Consider the following 17,119-nt stretch of genomic DNA (forward strand, 5'->3'; position numbering starts at 1 on the left):
CGACTTTGCAATTCATAACTGTATAAAGAGAAGTACACGACTTTTAGACGACCAGATCTGCCCACAATAGTGCCTTATTACGATAAGCCAGTTTCATCAGTTGTATCCTGAAGAATCTAGCCCTTCAGTTGGCCCCCAGCGAACAGGAATATAGCAGACCCTCGTCCTCACTGTTTGGTATGCCCCTCAATCAGAAGTGCTGTGCTGCGAGCGGTGCTTTAACACGCGCAGTGGAAGGGTTGCGAGTACTACGCCCAGTGGAAGGGGGGGGGGCGGATGTCGCCCCCCCCCCTAAGATCTCAGCTCCCACTGGAGCTAGAAAGACGAAATTTGGAGGGTAGGTGGGGGCCATGGGGAACTCTGTTGTGTGTGAATTTCATGACCCTAGGTCAATATCTTCAAGGTCAAATGAGGTCAAATGTGGTCAAATCTGCCATATTAGCGACTTTTTTTGCGTTTACACGCCGATAACTCAAAAAGTTACCGGCCGATTTTTTTAAAAACTTTCACTTTACGAAAGAGCAAACATTTGTGAGTATGTATGGTGAATTTCTAGATAATCCAACAATAAATGTGGCAGTTAGAAGCCTGCTAAGGGTAAGATGTCGCCGGCTGAAGCGGCGTCGGCCGACGCGGGAAACGCGGCAATCACAATTTTGTGTTTACACACTCATAACTCAAGTTGTTACCGGCCGATTTTCAAAATTCTTTGATCATATGATTGCCTGTACATTTCTCAGTCTTCTCACCGAATTTGACGCGAATCTAATATAATCAGCGGTAAGGAGCGCGATGTAAAGACGGAACCGTCCCGCCCCGGCACAGTCTACAATTCAGGCGGCGCGTAACGGCTAGCGCCGGCCGCCGCGCCGCCGCGCCGCCGCGGCGGCAGGATGTTTGACTTTACACCGCTATTACTAGAAAAGTTGTGAACCGATTTTCTTACTTCTTGCACGAGAAGATCCGCAATTCAATTCTGGACAGATAGCCGAAATTTCACATTGATATTATGCTTGCGGCGCGAGTTATTGGCGAAAAACAGGAGGGGTGGGCGAAATCCGCCCCCCCCCCTTCCACTGCGCGTGTTAACAGAACTTGACGTCTGTCTCCCGTTCTTCAACAGGCTCTGGAGCAGTTTCTCCATCTGATCCGCTCGGGAGTGGAACGGGAACGGAGAGGAAAGCACGGCGTCGAAAACCTGGCCAAGGCCATCCAGGAGACGCCGCACTTTGGCAGCGAGGGCTCCAAGAAGGATGTCCATGAGAAACTGCAGCACGTAGGTGGCGCCGCGACGTGGCCGCTTCGGGAACTAAATAGACGGGCGAGAGGCACACGGACATAGCGTGTTTACTGTTTCGTACATTTAGAAGTCCGTTTTTTTATACTGCTCCTACATGAAATCACTATACGTGTATGTGATGACATCAAGGTGATCAATCATCTCATGCATAAATATTTAAGTGTCATATGCACGTATAATGTCATTTTCATAGTAAGTATGTAATATCCATAGTAATAGGTCCAAAATCACGGTGCGAGCGACTTTAGCGAGTGTCATTTGAGCGAACGTCATTTGAGCGAACCATTTTCAGCGAATGGCAATTCAGCGATTATCAAGTTCATCGATTATCAAATACAGCGATTATCAATTTTAGCGAAAGCTATGTTTCGGCGACATATATTTCGTCGACTACAATTTGAGCGACTGTCAGTACAGCGAAACATTTCATCGTCCTGTAACGATGGATTTTTTTCTTTTGCGAGCGTATGCGTACGAATGTTTCCGGAATTTCTCATGGTTATCCGGTACTGGATGGCGGATGTCGCGCGTTCAAAGGTCAGGCATTGAGCTCCAATTTTAATGCTACATTTGTCAAAAATTCCAACGGTTCAATTTCACCCCCCCCCCCCCCAACCCACCCTGCTCTTTGTCAAAAATGGTGACCAAACGTTTGTTCAGAGATCAATATTGCTTGTGCTTTTTTCGCGAAATTGCCCCGCTTGAAGTTGGATCAGTTCCCCATGTTGTAAAATTTGTTCTTGCCCCAAGCGCCGTACGAACTTCCAGATATTTGGGTGAGGTCCCTGAAACATAGACTGGATTCCCCTGTGCCATCTCTCTAGTTTGTTATTGGTCCTTGGCATTCCTTCCGTCGCCCTATCTCTCACGTTCCACATTTTCAATTCAAATTTTGCCCGCCTCCTTCCCCTCCCATGCACCCCTTGTTGGTCATCCGATGTACATATGTTTCTTCAAAATTCAAATGATACGTAAAGAGGTGCAATAATTTCCGAAAAGTAGCAAATGATTGACTTTCGTCGCGTTCGGTCATTCGCTGTAACTGCATCGCTCAACTCAGGGCCTCCTCTAACATACCCACTGGGTGGGCAAATGCCCACCCAGTCACCGCAATTGCCCACCCAGTGGCGTCGATTTGCCCACCCAGAAGCAAATGCAAAAATTCTGGTCCGGCCGGACGTCCGGTAATACCTTTCTGGTCTTAACCCTCGCCCGCACATGCCATTTTCCTATCCTAGAACGCACATGGGGGGGGGGGGTGGTTGCCACCCCCCCCGCGCCATTTCGTTCCTGTTGGAGATAGAGCTTAGCAGTAAAGACCAAAAAGATTCTTTGGGAAGAGACGAATCCAATGATACCCAGTTTTACCTTCTCAGGTCAGTCATTGACCTTCCAGGTCAGGTCAAACTAAAAAATGTTGCTGTTTTGGGTCACCGTTGGATATCATGTGCGCTGTTTATCAAATACCGATGACGACGCTGTTTTCTGGTGCCAAGCCAGCTAGAACCTCTTTGTCACACTATCCGACCAGAATTTTGCTGCTGAGGTCATTTCAGGTCAAGTTAGGTCAAGGTCAATTATATGTGTTTGTATGTCTGTGTGTGTCTGTGTGTATACTGATGTGTGCACCGATTGTTTTTGGGTCCATATCACATGAAATCATGATCTGAGAAGCTTTTACCAAAAATGCAGTCAAAAAACTTCTTAAAAAGTAAATTCAGCTTGCCTAAAACGCAATTATCTTAGATGACCTAGGTTGACCTTGACCCTGACCTTGACCCTTGTACATCGTCGAACAACATGTTCCATGATAGGTGGGAGGTAAGACTGGCAAAAAAGGCCGAAATCAGGGTGTCAAAAGCTCACAAGGCCCATGGCAAACGCAAGATGTTGAGAATTGGCCATTTGGGTCATGACATGACCTGAAAAACAAGGTCATATCTCCGAAACCAAAAATCACAGAAACTTGAAATTTTCAGTGGACATCAAGAAAGGATAGACGAGCAGCTATACGAAAAATCAGCCTTCTAGCTCTAAAAATGTTGAAAGCAGAGCAGAAAGACTGCCTGGGGGGGGTGGCAACCACCCCCCCCCCCATGTGCGGGCGAGGGTTAAGCAAACTGGATGCTGTTTGAAGGTCAAAAAAAGTTTTCTGGTTGCCCGATATTCAGGGGCGTAGTCAGAATTTCCTCAAGGAGGGGGCCACACGCACAGGGGCCCAAAATAACCCCCTCAAAATCCAAAAAGCCATCTGGTTGGATCCAATAATTTTTGGAGGGGGCCCAAATAAATAGAAAAATATTTATAAACAAAAAATATTAGAACTGAGGGGTAAGCAGTCCATGGGCCCTGTTAGATAGGCCCACGAATAGCTTCCTAGAGTCGCCAGTCGGTTTTGAGGGCGGTCTGAGGGCCCGTAGGTCGGATGAGGGTTCTTCAGACCGTCACAGGCCCCTACAGCGCATGAGAGCCTCGTAAGCCGTCTGAGGGTCATATAAGCCGCCTAAGGGCCACTAAGACCGACAAAAGCCCTCCTTGCACTTGCAGAGGCCCAGTCATGCCGACGGAGGGCTCTCTCAGACAAACTAAGGACCCGTTCAGGGCATTTGAGGGCTTCATCAAACCGATAGGGGTCCCTCAGATCGACAGTGGATCCGATCCGAGCTCCCTCAAACCGATATAGGTTCAGATCAACAGTCGGAACGCATTGATTCTGTTTACACACCGTTGGACTCAAGTTGGACCCATCCCATCCAACTGACCCCCTGGTTTCAATAGGGCCCCAAGGCTCTAAAATTGGGGCTCTCTTGGCCAAGGTATAACTACTCAGCTGTGTCAAAGGATCTGCCGCAGGGGCCTTTGCGTCGCCAAGGGCCCACTGTGTCAGCCAGGGGCCCCTATAGAATAAGGACCCCTGGCTTCCAGGGGGGGAGGGCATGGTCCCTTTGGCCCCCTCCTTGGCTATGCCACTGCAGGTGACAAGCGTTCTTCCAGGCGACCAGGGGGCAGGGGCCAGGCGACCAGGCCCCCAGGCGACCAGGGGCCCTCTGGGCGACCAGGGGCCCCAGAAAACCGGGGGTCATCGGATGAGTGCAGGGGCCCATTGGGCCATCAGAGGGCCACATAAATGAAACTTCGATATCAATTTTCTTCCGAGTAAAAGACGTTTTATCCAGTGTTTGAAAAAAATATCCCGGGGCCTGGGGGGCTCCCCCATGGCGCGTTTTGCGCTCAAGGGAGGGGGCCATTGCCCCGTGGCCCCTCCCCCTTGGCTACGCCCCTGCCGATATTGTAATTCATGGACAAAGCCAGCTAAATCTCTAAATACGGCTGAGCTAAACAAATAAGCAAGAATCATTACCGGTTCGGGTAGCCTTTACTACAATGTATTATGTTAGTTAGCCCTCGCCCGGTGAGGGGGGTTGATGCACCCCCCTAAGGTTTTTCCACAAATAACGTAAAAACGGCGGCGCTCAAATTTGGCATACCCTCTGGGGCAACCTTTTGGCACTTGTCCTGAAAATTTCAGATCTCTAGTCTTTTCAGGTCAGGTCACCAGGTCACAAACCCCGTACAAGGTCAGGGGAAAATTGGACTAGTTTAGCGGCAACCGAATGCCAGAGTTTTTCGTTGATAGCGTGAGTTCTATAGCTCGTAGCACTACCAAATTTAACCCTCGCCCGCACATGCCATTTTCCCATCCTAGAACGCACATGGGGGGGGGGGGGGTTGCCACCCCCCGCGCCATTTCGTTCCTGTTGGAGATAGAGCTTAGCGGTAAGGACCAAAAAGATTTTTTGGGAAGAGACGAATCCAATGATACCCAGTTTTACCTTCTCAGGTCAGTCATTGACCTTCCAGGTCAGTTCAAACTAAAAAATGTTGCTGTTTTGGGTCACCGTTGAATATCAAGTGCGCTGCTTATCATATACCGATGACGATGCCGTTTTCTGGTGCCAAGCCAGCTAGAACCTCTTTGTCACACTACCCGACCAGGTTTTTGCTGCTGAGGTCATGTCAGGTCAAGTTAGGTCAAGGTCAATTATATGTGTTTGTATGTCTGTGTGTGTCTGTGTGTACACTGATGTGTGCACCGATTGGTTATGTGTCCATATTACATGAAATCATGATCTGAGAAGCTTTTACCAAAAATGCAGTCAAAAAAACTTCACAAAAAGTAAATTCCGCTTGCCTAAAGCGCGATTATCTTAGATGACCTAGGTTGACCTTGACCTTGACCTTGACATCTGTACATCGTCGAACAACATGTTCCATGATAGGTGGGAGCACAGATAACAGTAGTACTGGATTGGAAACAGGATTCCGGTAGCTGCAGTAAGAGGCCGAAAACAGAACCGAATATTTCGTGCCCAGACTTCGATATCTTCTCACACAGGCAAAAAAAAAAATGGTTTATGTGAATGAAACTTATAAAGAAGCAATCTAGCCGTGCTCGTGTTTATTGCTGCATTTTTGCATGGCAACTTATTTTACTAAACGCTGCTGGTTACACTTTCCTCACCGTGGTGAGGGAACGTATGCCACTGATTTGATTATAATGATTTCCCACTCTCATCCACAAAAAGTACTTGTACATGGGAGTTTGATCTCTTTATTTACATGCTAATCGACACCAGTCCTGTCACAACGAACCATCCAAACGTCACAATTCAAACCAACGTCACAAAAGACCCCTTCAAGTGTCACTTCGCTTCGCCTGCCCTCCCAATTTCATCAGCGACCTTACTTCCCCGCCTTACATCTTCTTGACCCTGCTGAGCTTTGGCCTCTTGTCGCTCCTCGATCGGGTTGCACCTGGGGTGCAACCCGATTGCCGCCGGGGTGTCTGCTTCCTGACTTTCGATGGACAGCACTGTCTTGAGTGTCTGCCTCACTTATCAGTTACCATGTTTCCACACTTTCCAGCAAATAGATTGAAAACCGTCGCATACATCTCTGGAAGGAGGCTCCTAAGGACGTCGTGGCTATCATTGCAAACGACTTCCGGTCAATTCGACATCCCGGTTTACGACTATCTTCGTCACTTCTTGGTTGATCGCAGACCGGCAGCTGGTTCCTGTTAGCTTTCGTCTTCGGCAGTTGCCTCCAAATATGGCAGATCCTCACGGTGAGGTCGATGTCTTCCTCGTCTTTCTCCAGTCGTATCTCCAGCGGCGTAGCCCCAAGATAGATCAGCAGGCTGGCGGAGGCACCGTACTTGTTACGCCTGGTGGCCGAGCGTGCCAAGGCGCCAGAGCTGTGTCCCAGGGAGGCCTTGGCGCTGTCATCCAGGTCCTCCATTTCAGTGGATTTCGCCACCGCGGCCACTGGCTCCTGGATGAAAAGAGCACCACCCTGCTGTCACTCCTGCTGTGATGCTGATGGTGCCATTCGGGCGGAGGCGTCGACGGGGCTGAAACGTGACCAGTGACCACCATCTGAGGCCCTTAGTTCGACTTCGGAGTACCGCCTCATTCTCCAGGAACTGTCGGACACTCGACCAGTTGTAGTTGCCACCTGATAGCTGACATTGTCATTCGTGAAGAACGCATCGGTCTGGTCCTTCATAACCTGCTTCTGGTGTGAGTGGCGTGCGGATGCCATGGCTAGTTTCGCTGGCCGCTCGTGCACAGGGGGCATCGCGTAATCTACGCTGGTCAATGCTGACAGGACTGCGCCGCTCTTGAGCCGACGGTGCTGTCTCTGCATGCCGGTGCGAAATGACCGATCATCTTCGAAATCTTCCTTTCTGAAATGTAGCTCACACATGCAGCGGAATAGTCCTGATTTCACTCAGCCCGGTCACGGTGACCCATGGCGCCAACCCACTGAGCCCGTAGAGATGTTTCGGTGAGAAAAGCGAATAGGTGGCATGTGAGACATCTCCTGTTTTAATCTTTTTATCCTCTTGGTTCGTTGGGTTGTAGCCAGAACGGCAGTTTTTCACCGCTCATTCCCCTCCTCCATTGTTGGTGTACCTATACGTATGTAAGGCTTTGCACCACACTTTGTTTTCAAAAGAAAACACCACGCATTGTGCCCTCTAAATAATCAAATTAAAAGTGAAATACTTTAATTTTTTAAGCAAATGAAAGAAACATTGGTAGCTTCGATTTTAAATGTAAACGACAAAACACAAAAATGACGATTTCTTGCAATACACAACACACAAATTATCAACCCAGCAGCACGCGAGAATCCCATTTTGGCGCCGTCGCATAAAAACATTCGGCCTCTTACTGCAACTGCCAATATTCTGTTTCCAATCCAGGGGAAGACTGGATTGGGGACTGGGAGGTAAGACTGGGAGGTAGACTGGGAGGAAGACTGGGAGGTAAGACTGGCAAAAAAGGCCGAAATCAAGGTGTCAAAAGCTCACAAGGCCCATAGCCAACGCAAGATGTTGAGAATTGACCATTTGGGTCATGACATGACCTGAAAAACAAGGTCATATCTCCGAAACCAAAAATCACAGAAACTTGAAATTTTCAGTGGACGTCAAGAAAGGATAGAGGAGCAGCTATACGAAAAATCAGGCTTCTAGCTCTAAAAATGTTGAGTGCAGAGCAGAAAGACTACCTGGGGGGGGTGGCAACCCCCCCATGTGCGGGCGAGGGTTAAGACACGACTTGGAGCATCTGTTTGTCACTTGGCCTTGGAGTTTTAGGTTCCAGTGACCCGAGGCCAGGTCACAAGGTCACAAAAACTGGTACATTGTCAAAATAGCAAGAATACCGAATAAGAATACCTAGCACGCAGTTTGCGGAGGGCTGTACATGTAACTCTGGAACGAATCGCTCGAGCATCGCTAACCATAAAACATACGACAAACGTTAACTTTGCAAACTATCATCTTATTTCCAATAACGGCACTGCTTATTTCGCCTCACCCCCGCCCCCCCCCCCCCCCCCCCCGGTAACAGGTTTTGAAATTGGTTGAACCCCAAAACAGTGGCTGGATTCGCCCTTGGGCAGGGGAGTAGTGAAAATTCTGCCCACCCAGTGAAAAATCCTTAGAGGAGGCCCTGGCTCAACTGGTCTCCCACTGACCACCATATGTTCGCTCAATCTGGTTTCGCTGATTCTGGTCCTCGCTAAAGTTGATAATCGCTGTGATTGAATTCGCCGACTTGACAATCGTTGAAAAAGCCAATCGCTTAAATTGATAATCGCTGAAAATGTTTCGCTCAAATGTCGTTCGCTGAAATGACGTTCGCTCAGGTGTCGCAGAACCCCAAAATCACCAAAACCGCCGTTGCCTGTCCACTGTTCGTGCTCAGTACCTACCTTGTCGCAATGTGTCCGGTCTTTTCTACCTCTCAGTCTCACGATCCCCTCTCCCCCTTCAGACTCGGGCGCTGCTCGCCTACCTGGAGGCGAGTCGGTACAAACTGCAGGTGGCGCTGGCGGAGCTCGAGGGGCAGCCGAGGCCTCAGCACCCGCTCCGGAAGCACATCGAGTACCACAAGGATCGCCAGGGCATGACGCAAACCATACTCAAGGTGGGCGCTCTGACACGGGCGTTGGGCATTGATGCTGTTAAATCAGGGCATATGAGAACACTTAGGTATGGGGCATTCCACGTCAAATCGAACAAAAATCGGCTGTTTTGCACCTTACCATCAGCGATTTCATTATAAATTTGTGAGCGAGTTCCTGTGTCGCCCCGGACATTACATTGATGTTTTTTGCACATTCTGACCACAGGTCTTCTAAATATAGGGCATCAAATTTTTACAAAATGTTGCATCTTTATATTTTTGAACGACCATAACTTTGGTTGTACTTGTTTGATTTGAATGAAATAAACCTTACTGTTTAGGTAATTTCTTAAGCATTTGTTTAGAATTGCATCGACTTAAATATATGACCTTGAAATTTGCTTAACTCTGTTCTTAAGCACAAAAATTGAAATAGAAAAAAACACGCCACCTTCGATTTGGCTCATTTTCATATATTTTATTGCCTACCATATTCTTAACAACCTGTGAAAAAATTAGAGTGGGCCATTCATAAGTTTTGAAGAAAATGGCACATATGCAAACGTATGTTAGCACGCGCAGTGGAGGGGGAAGAGTGAATTTCACCCCACCCCTCCTGCTTTTCGCCAATATCTCATAATATTGATGCGAAATTACTTATGGCTACCTGTCCAGAATTGAATTGCACATCTCATCGTGCAAGCAATAAGAAAATCGGTTCACAACTGTTCTAGTAATAGCGGTGTAAAGTGAACATCCTGTCGCCGCGGCGACGCGGCGACTCGGCAGCCGGCGCGGCGCCGACCGCTACGCGCCGCCTGAATTGTAGACTGTGCCGGGACGGGACGGAACGGTTCCGTCTTTACATCGCGCTCCTTACCGTTGATTACGTTCGATTCGCGTCAAATTTTGTGAGAAGACTAAGAAATGTACAGGCAATCTTATGGTGAAAGAATTCTGAAAATAGGTTGGTAAACTGTTAGGTGCCCAACTCTATTGATCTAGTCTTCCTCCGAAAGACCCATTTCTCCCGGTCTCGAAACACCGAGTAAAAGGTAAGTCTGGATTTCAGAAATAGGTCATTGACACGCCACACGTGGTACACAGCGCGAACACATAATCAAGGACACCCGACGCTACTTGCACCAAGGTCGGTCCTAAAACAAAGCCTCGTTCCCTCCGGTGAGTATCCATTACTAAAGCCGGGTTCACACCGGAGCAGGGAAAACCTATCATCCCCCACCCCTTTTAACAACGGTCCTCGGGGCAGTCAGACGATCACATTCACCCTTGCCGTCAGCAAACGAGGTAACACATAACCAATCACCACAGACACCCTCAAGTCAGATTACACATAACGACGATTTCTCTGCACCGGACGTCCCGACCGAGTTCGCTGAGGCAAGAAGGCCAAGGGAGAATCACGATCGTTCGTCAGACGGGGATCCGGTCCACCTCTACCGTCTCGAACTTCATTGTCTTCGCGACATTCGCCGGCGAACTCGTCAATCTCGTCGACGGACTCGTCGACCTCGTCGATGTTGAGCCAGTCCTCACCGGGCTCTTGAGCGAGGTCTCCATCAGAGTCACAGGTGAGTGCGTCCTCACGCTCACTGATCTCAGCCGATCCTCGCCACGGGCGGAGATGACAGCCGTGAATGGTGTAGGCTTTTCCCTCACGTTGTATGACGTAGTCCGGACGCCGGGTCTCCAAGACCTCGTAAGGCCCTTCGTATAACTCCTCCAGTTTTCCCCCTTTTCGAAGCCGCTTCATCATCACCATTGACCCCGGCTCGAAACCGCTTCCTGAGGGAGGTACCCGACGGCCGTCCAGGTCCCGCTGTAGTGTTTCCAGCGCTCGAGCTGAATTTTTCTGTACATCACGGTGGATGTCTCGGGCTACCTGCACGTACGACCTGAAACGATGGCCTTCCTCCGCGCCTGCTCCTTGGAGTTCATGCACCGCCATCCCGTCCGGCTGCGACCCAAACATCAGCTCGTAGGGTGTGAACCCCGTCGCAGCGTGTACGGAGCTGTTGTACGCAGATGCTGCCCACGGGAGCGCCTCGTCCCATTGTCCATCGCAACGTGTCCTCAAGATTTCGCACAGAGTGGCGTTAAAGCGTTCCGTTTGCCCGTTCCCAGCTGGGTGATAAGGCGTCGTCCTCAGCTTTGTCACTCCCAGCACGCGGCACAACTCTCTCACGAGCTCACTCTCAAAATTGGCTCCTTGGTCCGTTAGAAGCTCGCTGCACTGAGGGAATCTTGTGAAGACCTTCGCGATCTTCCTCGCCACTGTAGCGGCTGTGGTGTCCGTGAGTGCGAAGATTTCCACCCACTTGGTGAAAAGGTCAGTGACTACAAGCACGTACCTCCTTCCCCGAATGGTTGTGTTCAAAGGGCCCAAGATGTCTGCCCCCCACTGAGATCCGGGTTTTCCGACCACTGGTACAGAACCACGGCCTTCACAGTGGTGTTGTCGCTGGATCTTGTTACGAGCACACTTCAAACAGCTTCTGCACCAGTTCCGAACATCCTTCTTGACATTGTGCCAATAGTAGTTCTTCGTGAGCCGCGCCAATGTTCGTCGAACTCCCAAGTGTCCCGCGGTAGGGTGGTCATGGCACATCTCCAGTACACGATTTCTCAGCTGTCTCGGCACCACAACCTGCGGCACCGCGCCATGACTCGATTTCCTCATCACGACACCATCAGATACGTAGTACTTGGACTTCTCCGACGCATAGAACTGCATCTCTGCACTGGAGGTCGTTCCAGGGCCTCCACGTAGCAGCCCATCTCTGAAAGCACGTATGTCGTCATCTGCTTCGGTAGCAACCTTCAGCGCGTCAGACTCAAACGCCAGTCTTCTTATCGGCTTTCGTGAGAGCGCATCTGCATGGGGAATTTCTTGCCCCGGTCGGTACTTGATGTCGAAGTCGTAGTCCTCCGCGAGTTCCAGCAACTTGTCCCGCAGATGTTCCGCCGCGTTCCTCTTCCTGAGCAGATACTGAAGCGGCTTATGGTCGGACACCACCAGGAAGTGGGCTCCCTTCAAGAAGAACCTGAATTTCTTCACGCCAAAGATCACCGCGGCCAACTCCTTCTCCGTCACGCTCTTCTTGGCTTCGGCCACACTCCATCTCTTCGATGCATACGCCACCGGCTTCCATCATTCTCCAAGACGACTCCGCACCCCACGTCTGAGGCGTCCGTTGTCACCACAAACGGTTTGGTAGGGTCTGCCTCCGCGAGGACGGGTGGACTTGCCAGAGCCGTTTTCAGTGCCTCGAACGCTTGATCCTGCTGCTTTCCCCAGATGAACGGTGCATTCTTCTTCAGAAGGTCAGTGAGCGGCGCCGCCAGTTCAGCATAATGTGGTACGAACTGCCTGTAGAAGCCTGCTAGCCCTAGGAACTGTCGTACTTCCACCGTCGATGTCGGCTCAGGCCATGTCGTGATGTCTTCCACCTTGTCAACCAGCGTTGAGACCTTTCCGTGGCTGACCTCGTGTCCCAGGCACTTGATTGTCTTCTTGGCGAATTCGCATTTCTCAAACCGCAGACGAACTCCAGCATCTTGAAGGCGATGAAGCACTTCCCCCACTTGCTGCATGTGCACATCCAGGTTGTCTTCAGTGGTGAACACGCACACATCATCGGCATACGCTGTCACATAGGGCAGTCCCGACAGGATGTCATCCAGCGCCCGTTGGAAGACAGCTCCCGAGTTCTTCATTCCCATCGGCAAGACTGTCCACTGGAAGAGACCTTGATCCGTTATGAAGGCTGTCTTGTGCTTCGTTGACTCGTCCAGCTTGATCTGCCAGTACGCAGTCCGGAGGTCCAACTTCGTGAACCATGTTCCTGTTCGCAACTTCACCATGATGTTGCTCAACGACGGTACTGGGTACGGATCCTTCTCCATCTGGTCGTTGAGTGCTTGGTAGTTCACACAGATACGTAGAGTATCATCAGGTTTCTTTACCACCACCATTGGACTCGCGTAACTTGACTCACTCTTCTCAATGACGCCCCTTTCACACAGGTCATTCAGCTGCTTTCTCACAGCTTCTTGTTGATGCAGTGGCACACGATACGGTTTACTCACGACTGGACGACCACTCGTCTCAATCCGGTGTGTTACGCCCTTTATGCATCCATGAGCATCTTCTTCATTGAATAGAGTTTGGAACTTCCCTCTGAAGTCGTCAGAGACTCGTCTGGTCTTCACCTGTCCCCTTCGGCACTCGATCAGCACTCCGAGCTCCCCGAGTGTATCCAGACCCAAGATGACATCATCAGTCAACTCGGAGACGATGAAGAACTCTGCGTGCACTGTACTGTCATTCATCATGATGTCTGCTACACCAACTCCTTCGATTTGCACTTCCTCTCCGACAGCAGTAACCAGTGGTGGTGTCTGCTTTGCTACGACGTTCAATGCTACTTGTTGGGCAACCTCTGGCTTCATGAGGTTGTGCTGGCTCCCTGTGTCTACCACAACATCAACTTCTCTTCCATTGATCTGGACCTGCATCCTCACTTCTCTGTTCCCATTCACTCTCTTCACAGCACCAGCTTTCTTTTCCTTCACTTCGTTCGCTCTACACTTAGACTCGATGTGGCCTCTTTTGCCACACTTAGAACACTGAGCTCTGCAATCCTTTATAAAGTGACCTGTTTTCCCACATCCATAACAGGTTATTGGAGTGGCTCCCCGATTCAGACCACTTCTGGCACCCCGGTAGCTGCCACTCACACGTGAGACACTTTCCCTACCCACAGAGGGTGGTGCTCTCTCAGACAGTCTCAGAGTTGTCATCTTCTTCACCAAGGATTCGACAGTCTGACAGTTAGCTTCAAACAGCCTTTGTCGCCAATGGTCTGGTGCCCCTTTTATTGCTTGATGGATGGACATCTGATCCCAGGTCTCAGTGCTGGCCTCTGGTATGGCCCTCTGTACCTTGTCACGTACATGCTGCAGGTACTCACGTGGACTCTGGTTCCTTGCCAGACGAAGCTCATCAAGATCTCGCAGCAGAAAACCCTTGAGATTTTCTGGTTCCAGCAACTGTACCACACCCCTCTCAATGTCCTGCAGTGATGGCACATTGTCTTCCGCTTTTGGCACCTTTTCTTCAAGAGCTGTTGCTATCCACTCAGTTTTCTCATTCGCCCCAATGGCATACACACATAGATCATACACCTCGTCTGGGGTTTTCTTTTCTACCTTCATTCTCCTCTCTATCTGCCTAAAGAAACGCTTATAATCCTGAGGATCAAATGTTGGAAGTGGCAATCCCATACTCGCCATGGTTACCAACTCTAAACTATCTTAAATCCAAAATCACACAGCAATGACAACGCCGTACACCTAGTACACATACAAACTCACTTAGCGTACTCACGTCAGGTACTCGTCTCACACAGAAACACTCACAGGGATCACTGGTCTCACTTAGTCCTTGCAAGTGATCACCACAAAGAACATAGTTGCTTCACATAGGCTGTCTCGGACCCAAACTTCACACAGATGTATCTTGGGCAATGTCAGCTTTCACTGAAAATCCAACCGACTTTCCGCAGGCCTTGCAGTTCTAACCCGACTCTGAAGGTAGGTGCTGTTGGCTGATTTTTCACTTAGCATTTACCAACCACATTACAGCAATGTCCCATGACGTGCTTCACACAGTATTCAATGTCCTCCTTTTGGTCACACAAAGCACCAGGTTTTTCACAAAGTCACAAAGTCAGATATTGGCACCTGTCGGCTGTCACCAAGACAAATTGGCTTCACCAAGGACTTCACAAGCACATAGCCTTTCATTTGCCAATTGCCACCAAGGCACGCCGGCTTCACAAAGCATCACAGGCAATAATCTTGCATCATGCCTGCGCCACGTTTGCCGCAGTTCGAGCGCCCCACGAACGTGCGAGCCTCTGCATTCTTGTAAGTTACCATCCCACCGCTGAGATGTTAGGTGCCCAACTCTATTGATCTAGTCTTCCTCCGAAAGACCCATTTCTCCCGGTCTCGAAACACCGAGTAAAAGGTAAGTCTGGATTTCAGAAATAGGTCATTGACACGCCACACGTGGTACACAGCGCGAACACATAATCAAGGACACCCGACGCTACTTGCACCAAGGTCGGTCCTAAAACAAAGCCTCGTTCCCTCCGGTGAGTATCCATTACTAAAGCCGGGTTCACACCGGAGCAGGGAAAACCTATCATAAACAATTGAAATATGAACGTGTAAACACAAAATTGTGACTGCTGCGTTTCCCGCGTCGGCCGATCCCGCCTCAGCCGGCGACATGTTACTCTTAGCAGGACTCTAACTGCCATATTTATTATCGGATTAACTAGAAATTCCCCATACATACTCAAAAATGTATGTTCTTTCGTATAGTGAAGATCAAAAGACGTGAAGATATCGTTGCGTGATAATGTTTTCGTTGAATTTATTTCATGATGCATTTCCACACGGCTCAAAATTCACCGCAAAATACCGTTTGCCTGAGACACTTTTACAATGGAACGTGAATGCTTGACTACGATGACTATGCATTTCCATTCTCGCAGAGTTTGGGATATCACTAATCAGCAATAATTCATTTCAGAAAGTGTACACAAGCAAGCATGTCTTGACTCTGTCTTTCAAGGTCACGCGCGGTTGCGTGATGTTGATGCATAAAAACGGCGTTTGCCGCGAAAGTTATGAATGGCCCACTCCAATTTTTTCACAGATGGTTAGGAACATTGTGACGCACATAATATGTAAAAATTACTCAAATCGAAGGTGGCGTGTTTTTTGCTATTTAAATTTTTCTGTTTTAATTCAAGGTCAAATGCATTTCAAGGTCACTTCAATTTAATTTTATAATTAAAAATCAAAGCCTTATCAATTGCCTACAAGACCCTGTTAATATCATTTTGATACCAGAAAAGGAACCAGATTTATAAGCATTTAAAAAAATGATGTGTGGCATTTTTGGCTATATTCGATGACCTATATCTCGGCGATACGTTATCAAATTTCGAAAATATTACACGTAACTCAGTTTTGAACCATGCCCAGTCTGCCTACAAATTTTCAGAAAAATCGAAGGGGATGACGGATTTCGGTGTTTGATTTGACGTGGAATGCCCCGTATGTTATTAGCAGAAGACTTTGCAATCAGTCGATTTTCATATGAGGGTTTTCTTTGCCATCTTTGCCTTGAGCCAGTTCTCTAGTTCAGCATTACGATGAAAGCATAAAAGACTAGCGAACACCAGCGTATTACGGCCTCTCCCGCCACCCACTGCAGTTTGCTGACCCGCTGCTGCCCTATCTATCCCCCAGGTGCCAGCGTGGGTGGCGCTCGAGCCCTTGGATCTCTCGCCAGAGAGCTCTCCCACGTGGGCGGCCGACCGAGGCAAGGCCGACGGCACCTCCCACCAGCCCGACTCGGACTTCGGTACGATCGCAGCGACATCTATTTAGGGGGCTGCATCGCCATCTGTTCGACAGCAGACGTATTCTAGTTTTACCCGTTTTACCCAACCCGATAATAGTGACTCGTGGGGGCAGAGTAGAGCAACGTGCTCATATTATTGCTGTTAATTTCCTTGAGGTGATAAAGATACGATATTATAGATACGCTTTTGGAAATGGTATCTCAACTTGCCTCCTCACTTCCTCAGTTTTTAAGAACTTGCCCCTCCCTCTCATGCATTTCACAAAAGTCATTCCCGAACATCAGTTAGTTACCCGAGCATCATCTCTCCCTGATATAGGCTGTCTCATTTCTCACCCCCCCCCCCCTCCAACAGACGAGTTCAGCAGTCAGGGTGACGAGCGCGACTACCAGTCGGCGGTGACGGGCGGCGGGCCGGCGCCGGACGGCGGCGCCTCTCCGCCCGCCGACAGCGGCGGCGGCAGCGCCAGCAGCGACCAGCTCACCGTATCGCCGTCGCCGGTCGAGCCGGGCCTGGCGCCGGCCGTCGGCAGGTGTAAGGTCCAGTACGACTACACGGCCAACATGTACGACGAGCTCACCATCAAGGCCGGTAAGTGCTGGGTTGTTGTCGGGGGCGGGTGGTAAAGAGGGTATGATGGAGTCGTTGGTCGAGGGCATCGTCAAGCATCAAGGGTAGCTGGAAATGCATTTGTGCTTTGTGTTGAGTGCTAGTAAGCCAGGCCATCACGGGCTGGATGGGGAGGGCGTCATTATTGCGTTGATGATAGTGCGATAAGTTACACAGTCCCTCCTAGCCAGGCAACTCGATATCGGGTCGGCAGAAACAATGCATCCAGCATGACAATGCATTGGCTATTCGACTCGGACTGA

General features: G+C 49.6%; 1 protein-coding gene across 3 annotated transcripts in view; it reads left to right on the forward strand.

Moving 5' to 3' along the window:
• The window catches only part of LOC122385421 (nostrin-like), an 83,186-nt gene that overhangs the window by 64,879 nt on the left and 1,188 nt on the right, over positions 1-17,119 (forward strand). For all 3 annotated transcript variants that reach the window (XM_043373674.1, XM_043373672.1, XM_043373673.1), the window contains exons 8-11: positions 1,124-1,276; positions 8,650-8,802; positions 16,132-16,246; positions 16,602-16,838. In XM_043373674.1, the coding sequence (XP_043229609.1) occupies positions 1,124-1,276; positions 8,650-8,802; positions 16,132-16,246; positions 16,602-16,838 (658 nt within the window). The remainder of the gene's footprint in view (positions 1-1,123; positions 1,277-8,649; positions 8,803-16,131; positions 16,247-16,601; positions 16,839-17,119) is intronic.

This window comes from Amphibalanus amphitrite, unplaced genomic scaffold (assembly GCF_019059575.1).
Source record: "Amphibalanus amphitrite isolate SeventyFive unplaced genomic scaffold, NRLGWU_Aamphi_draft 000219F_arrow, whole genome shotgun sequence".
NCBI classification, from domain to species: Eukaryota; Metazoa; Arthropoda; class Thecostraca; order Balanomorpha; family Balanidae; genus Amphibalanus; species Amphibalanus amphitrite.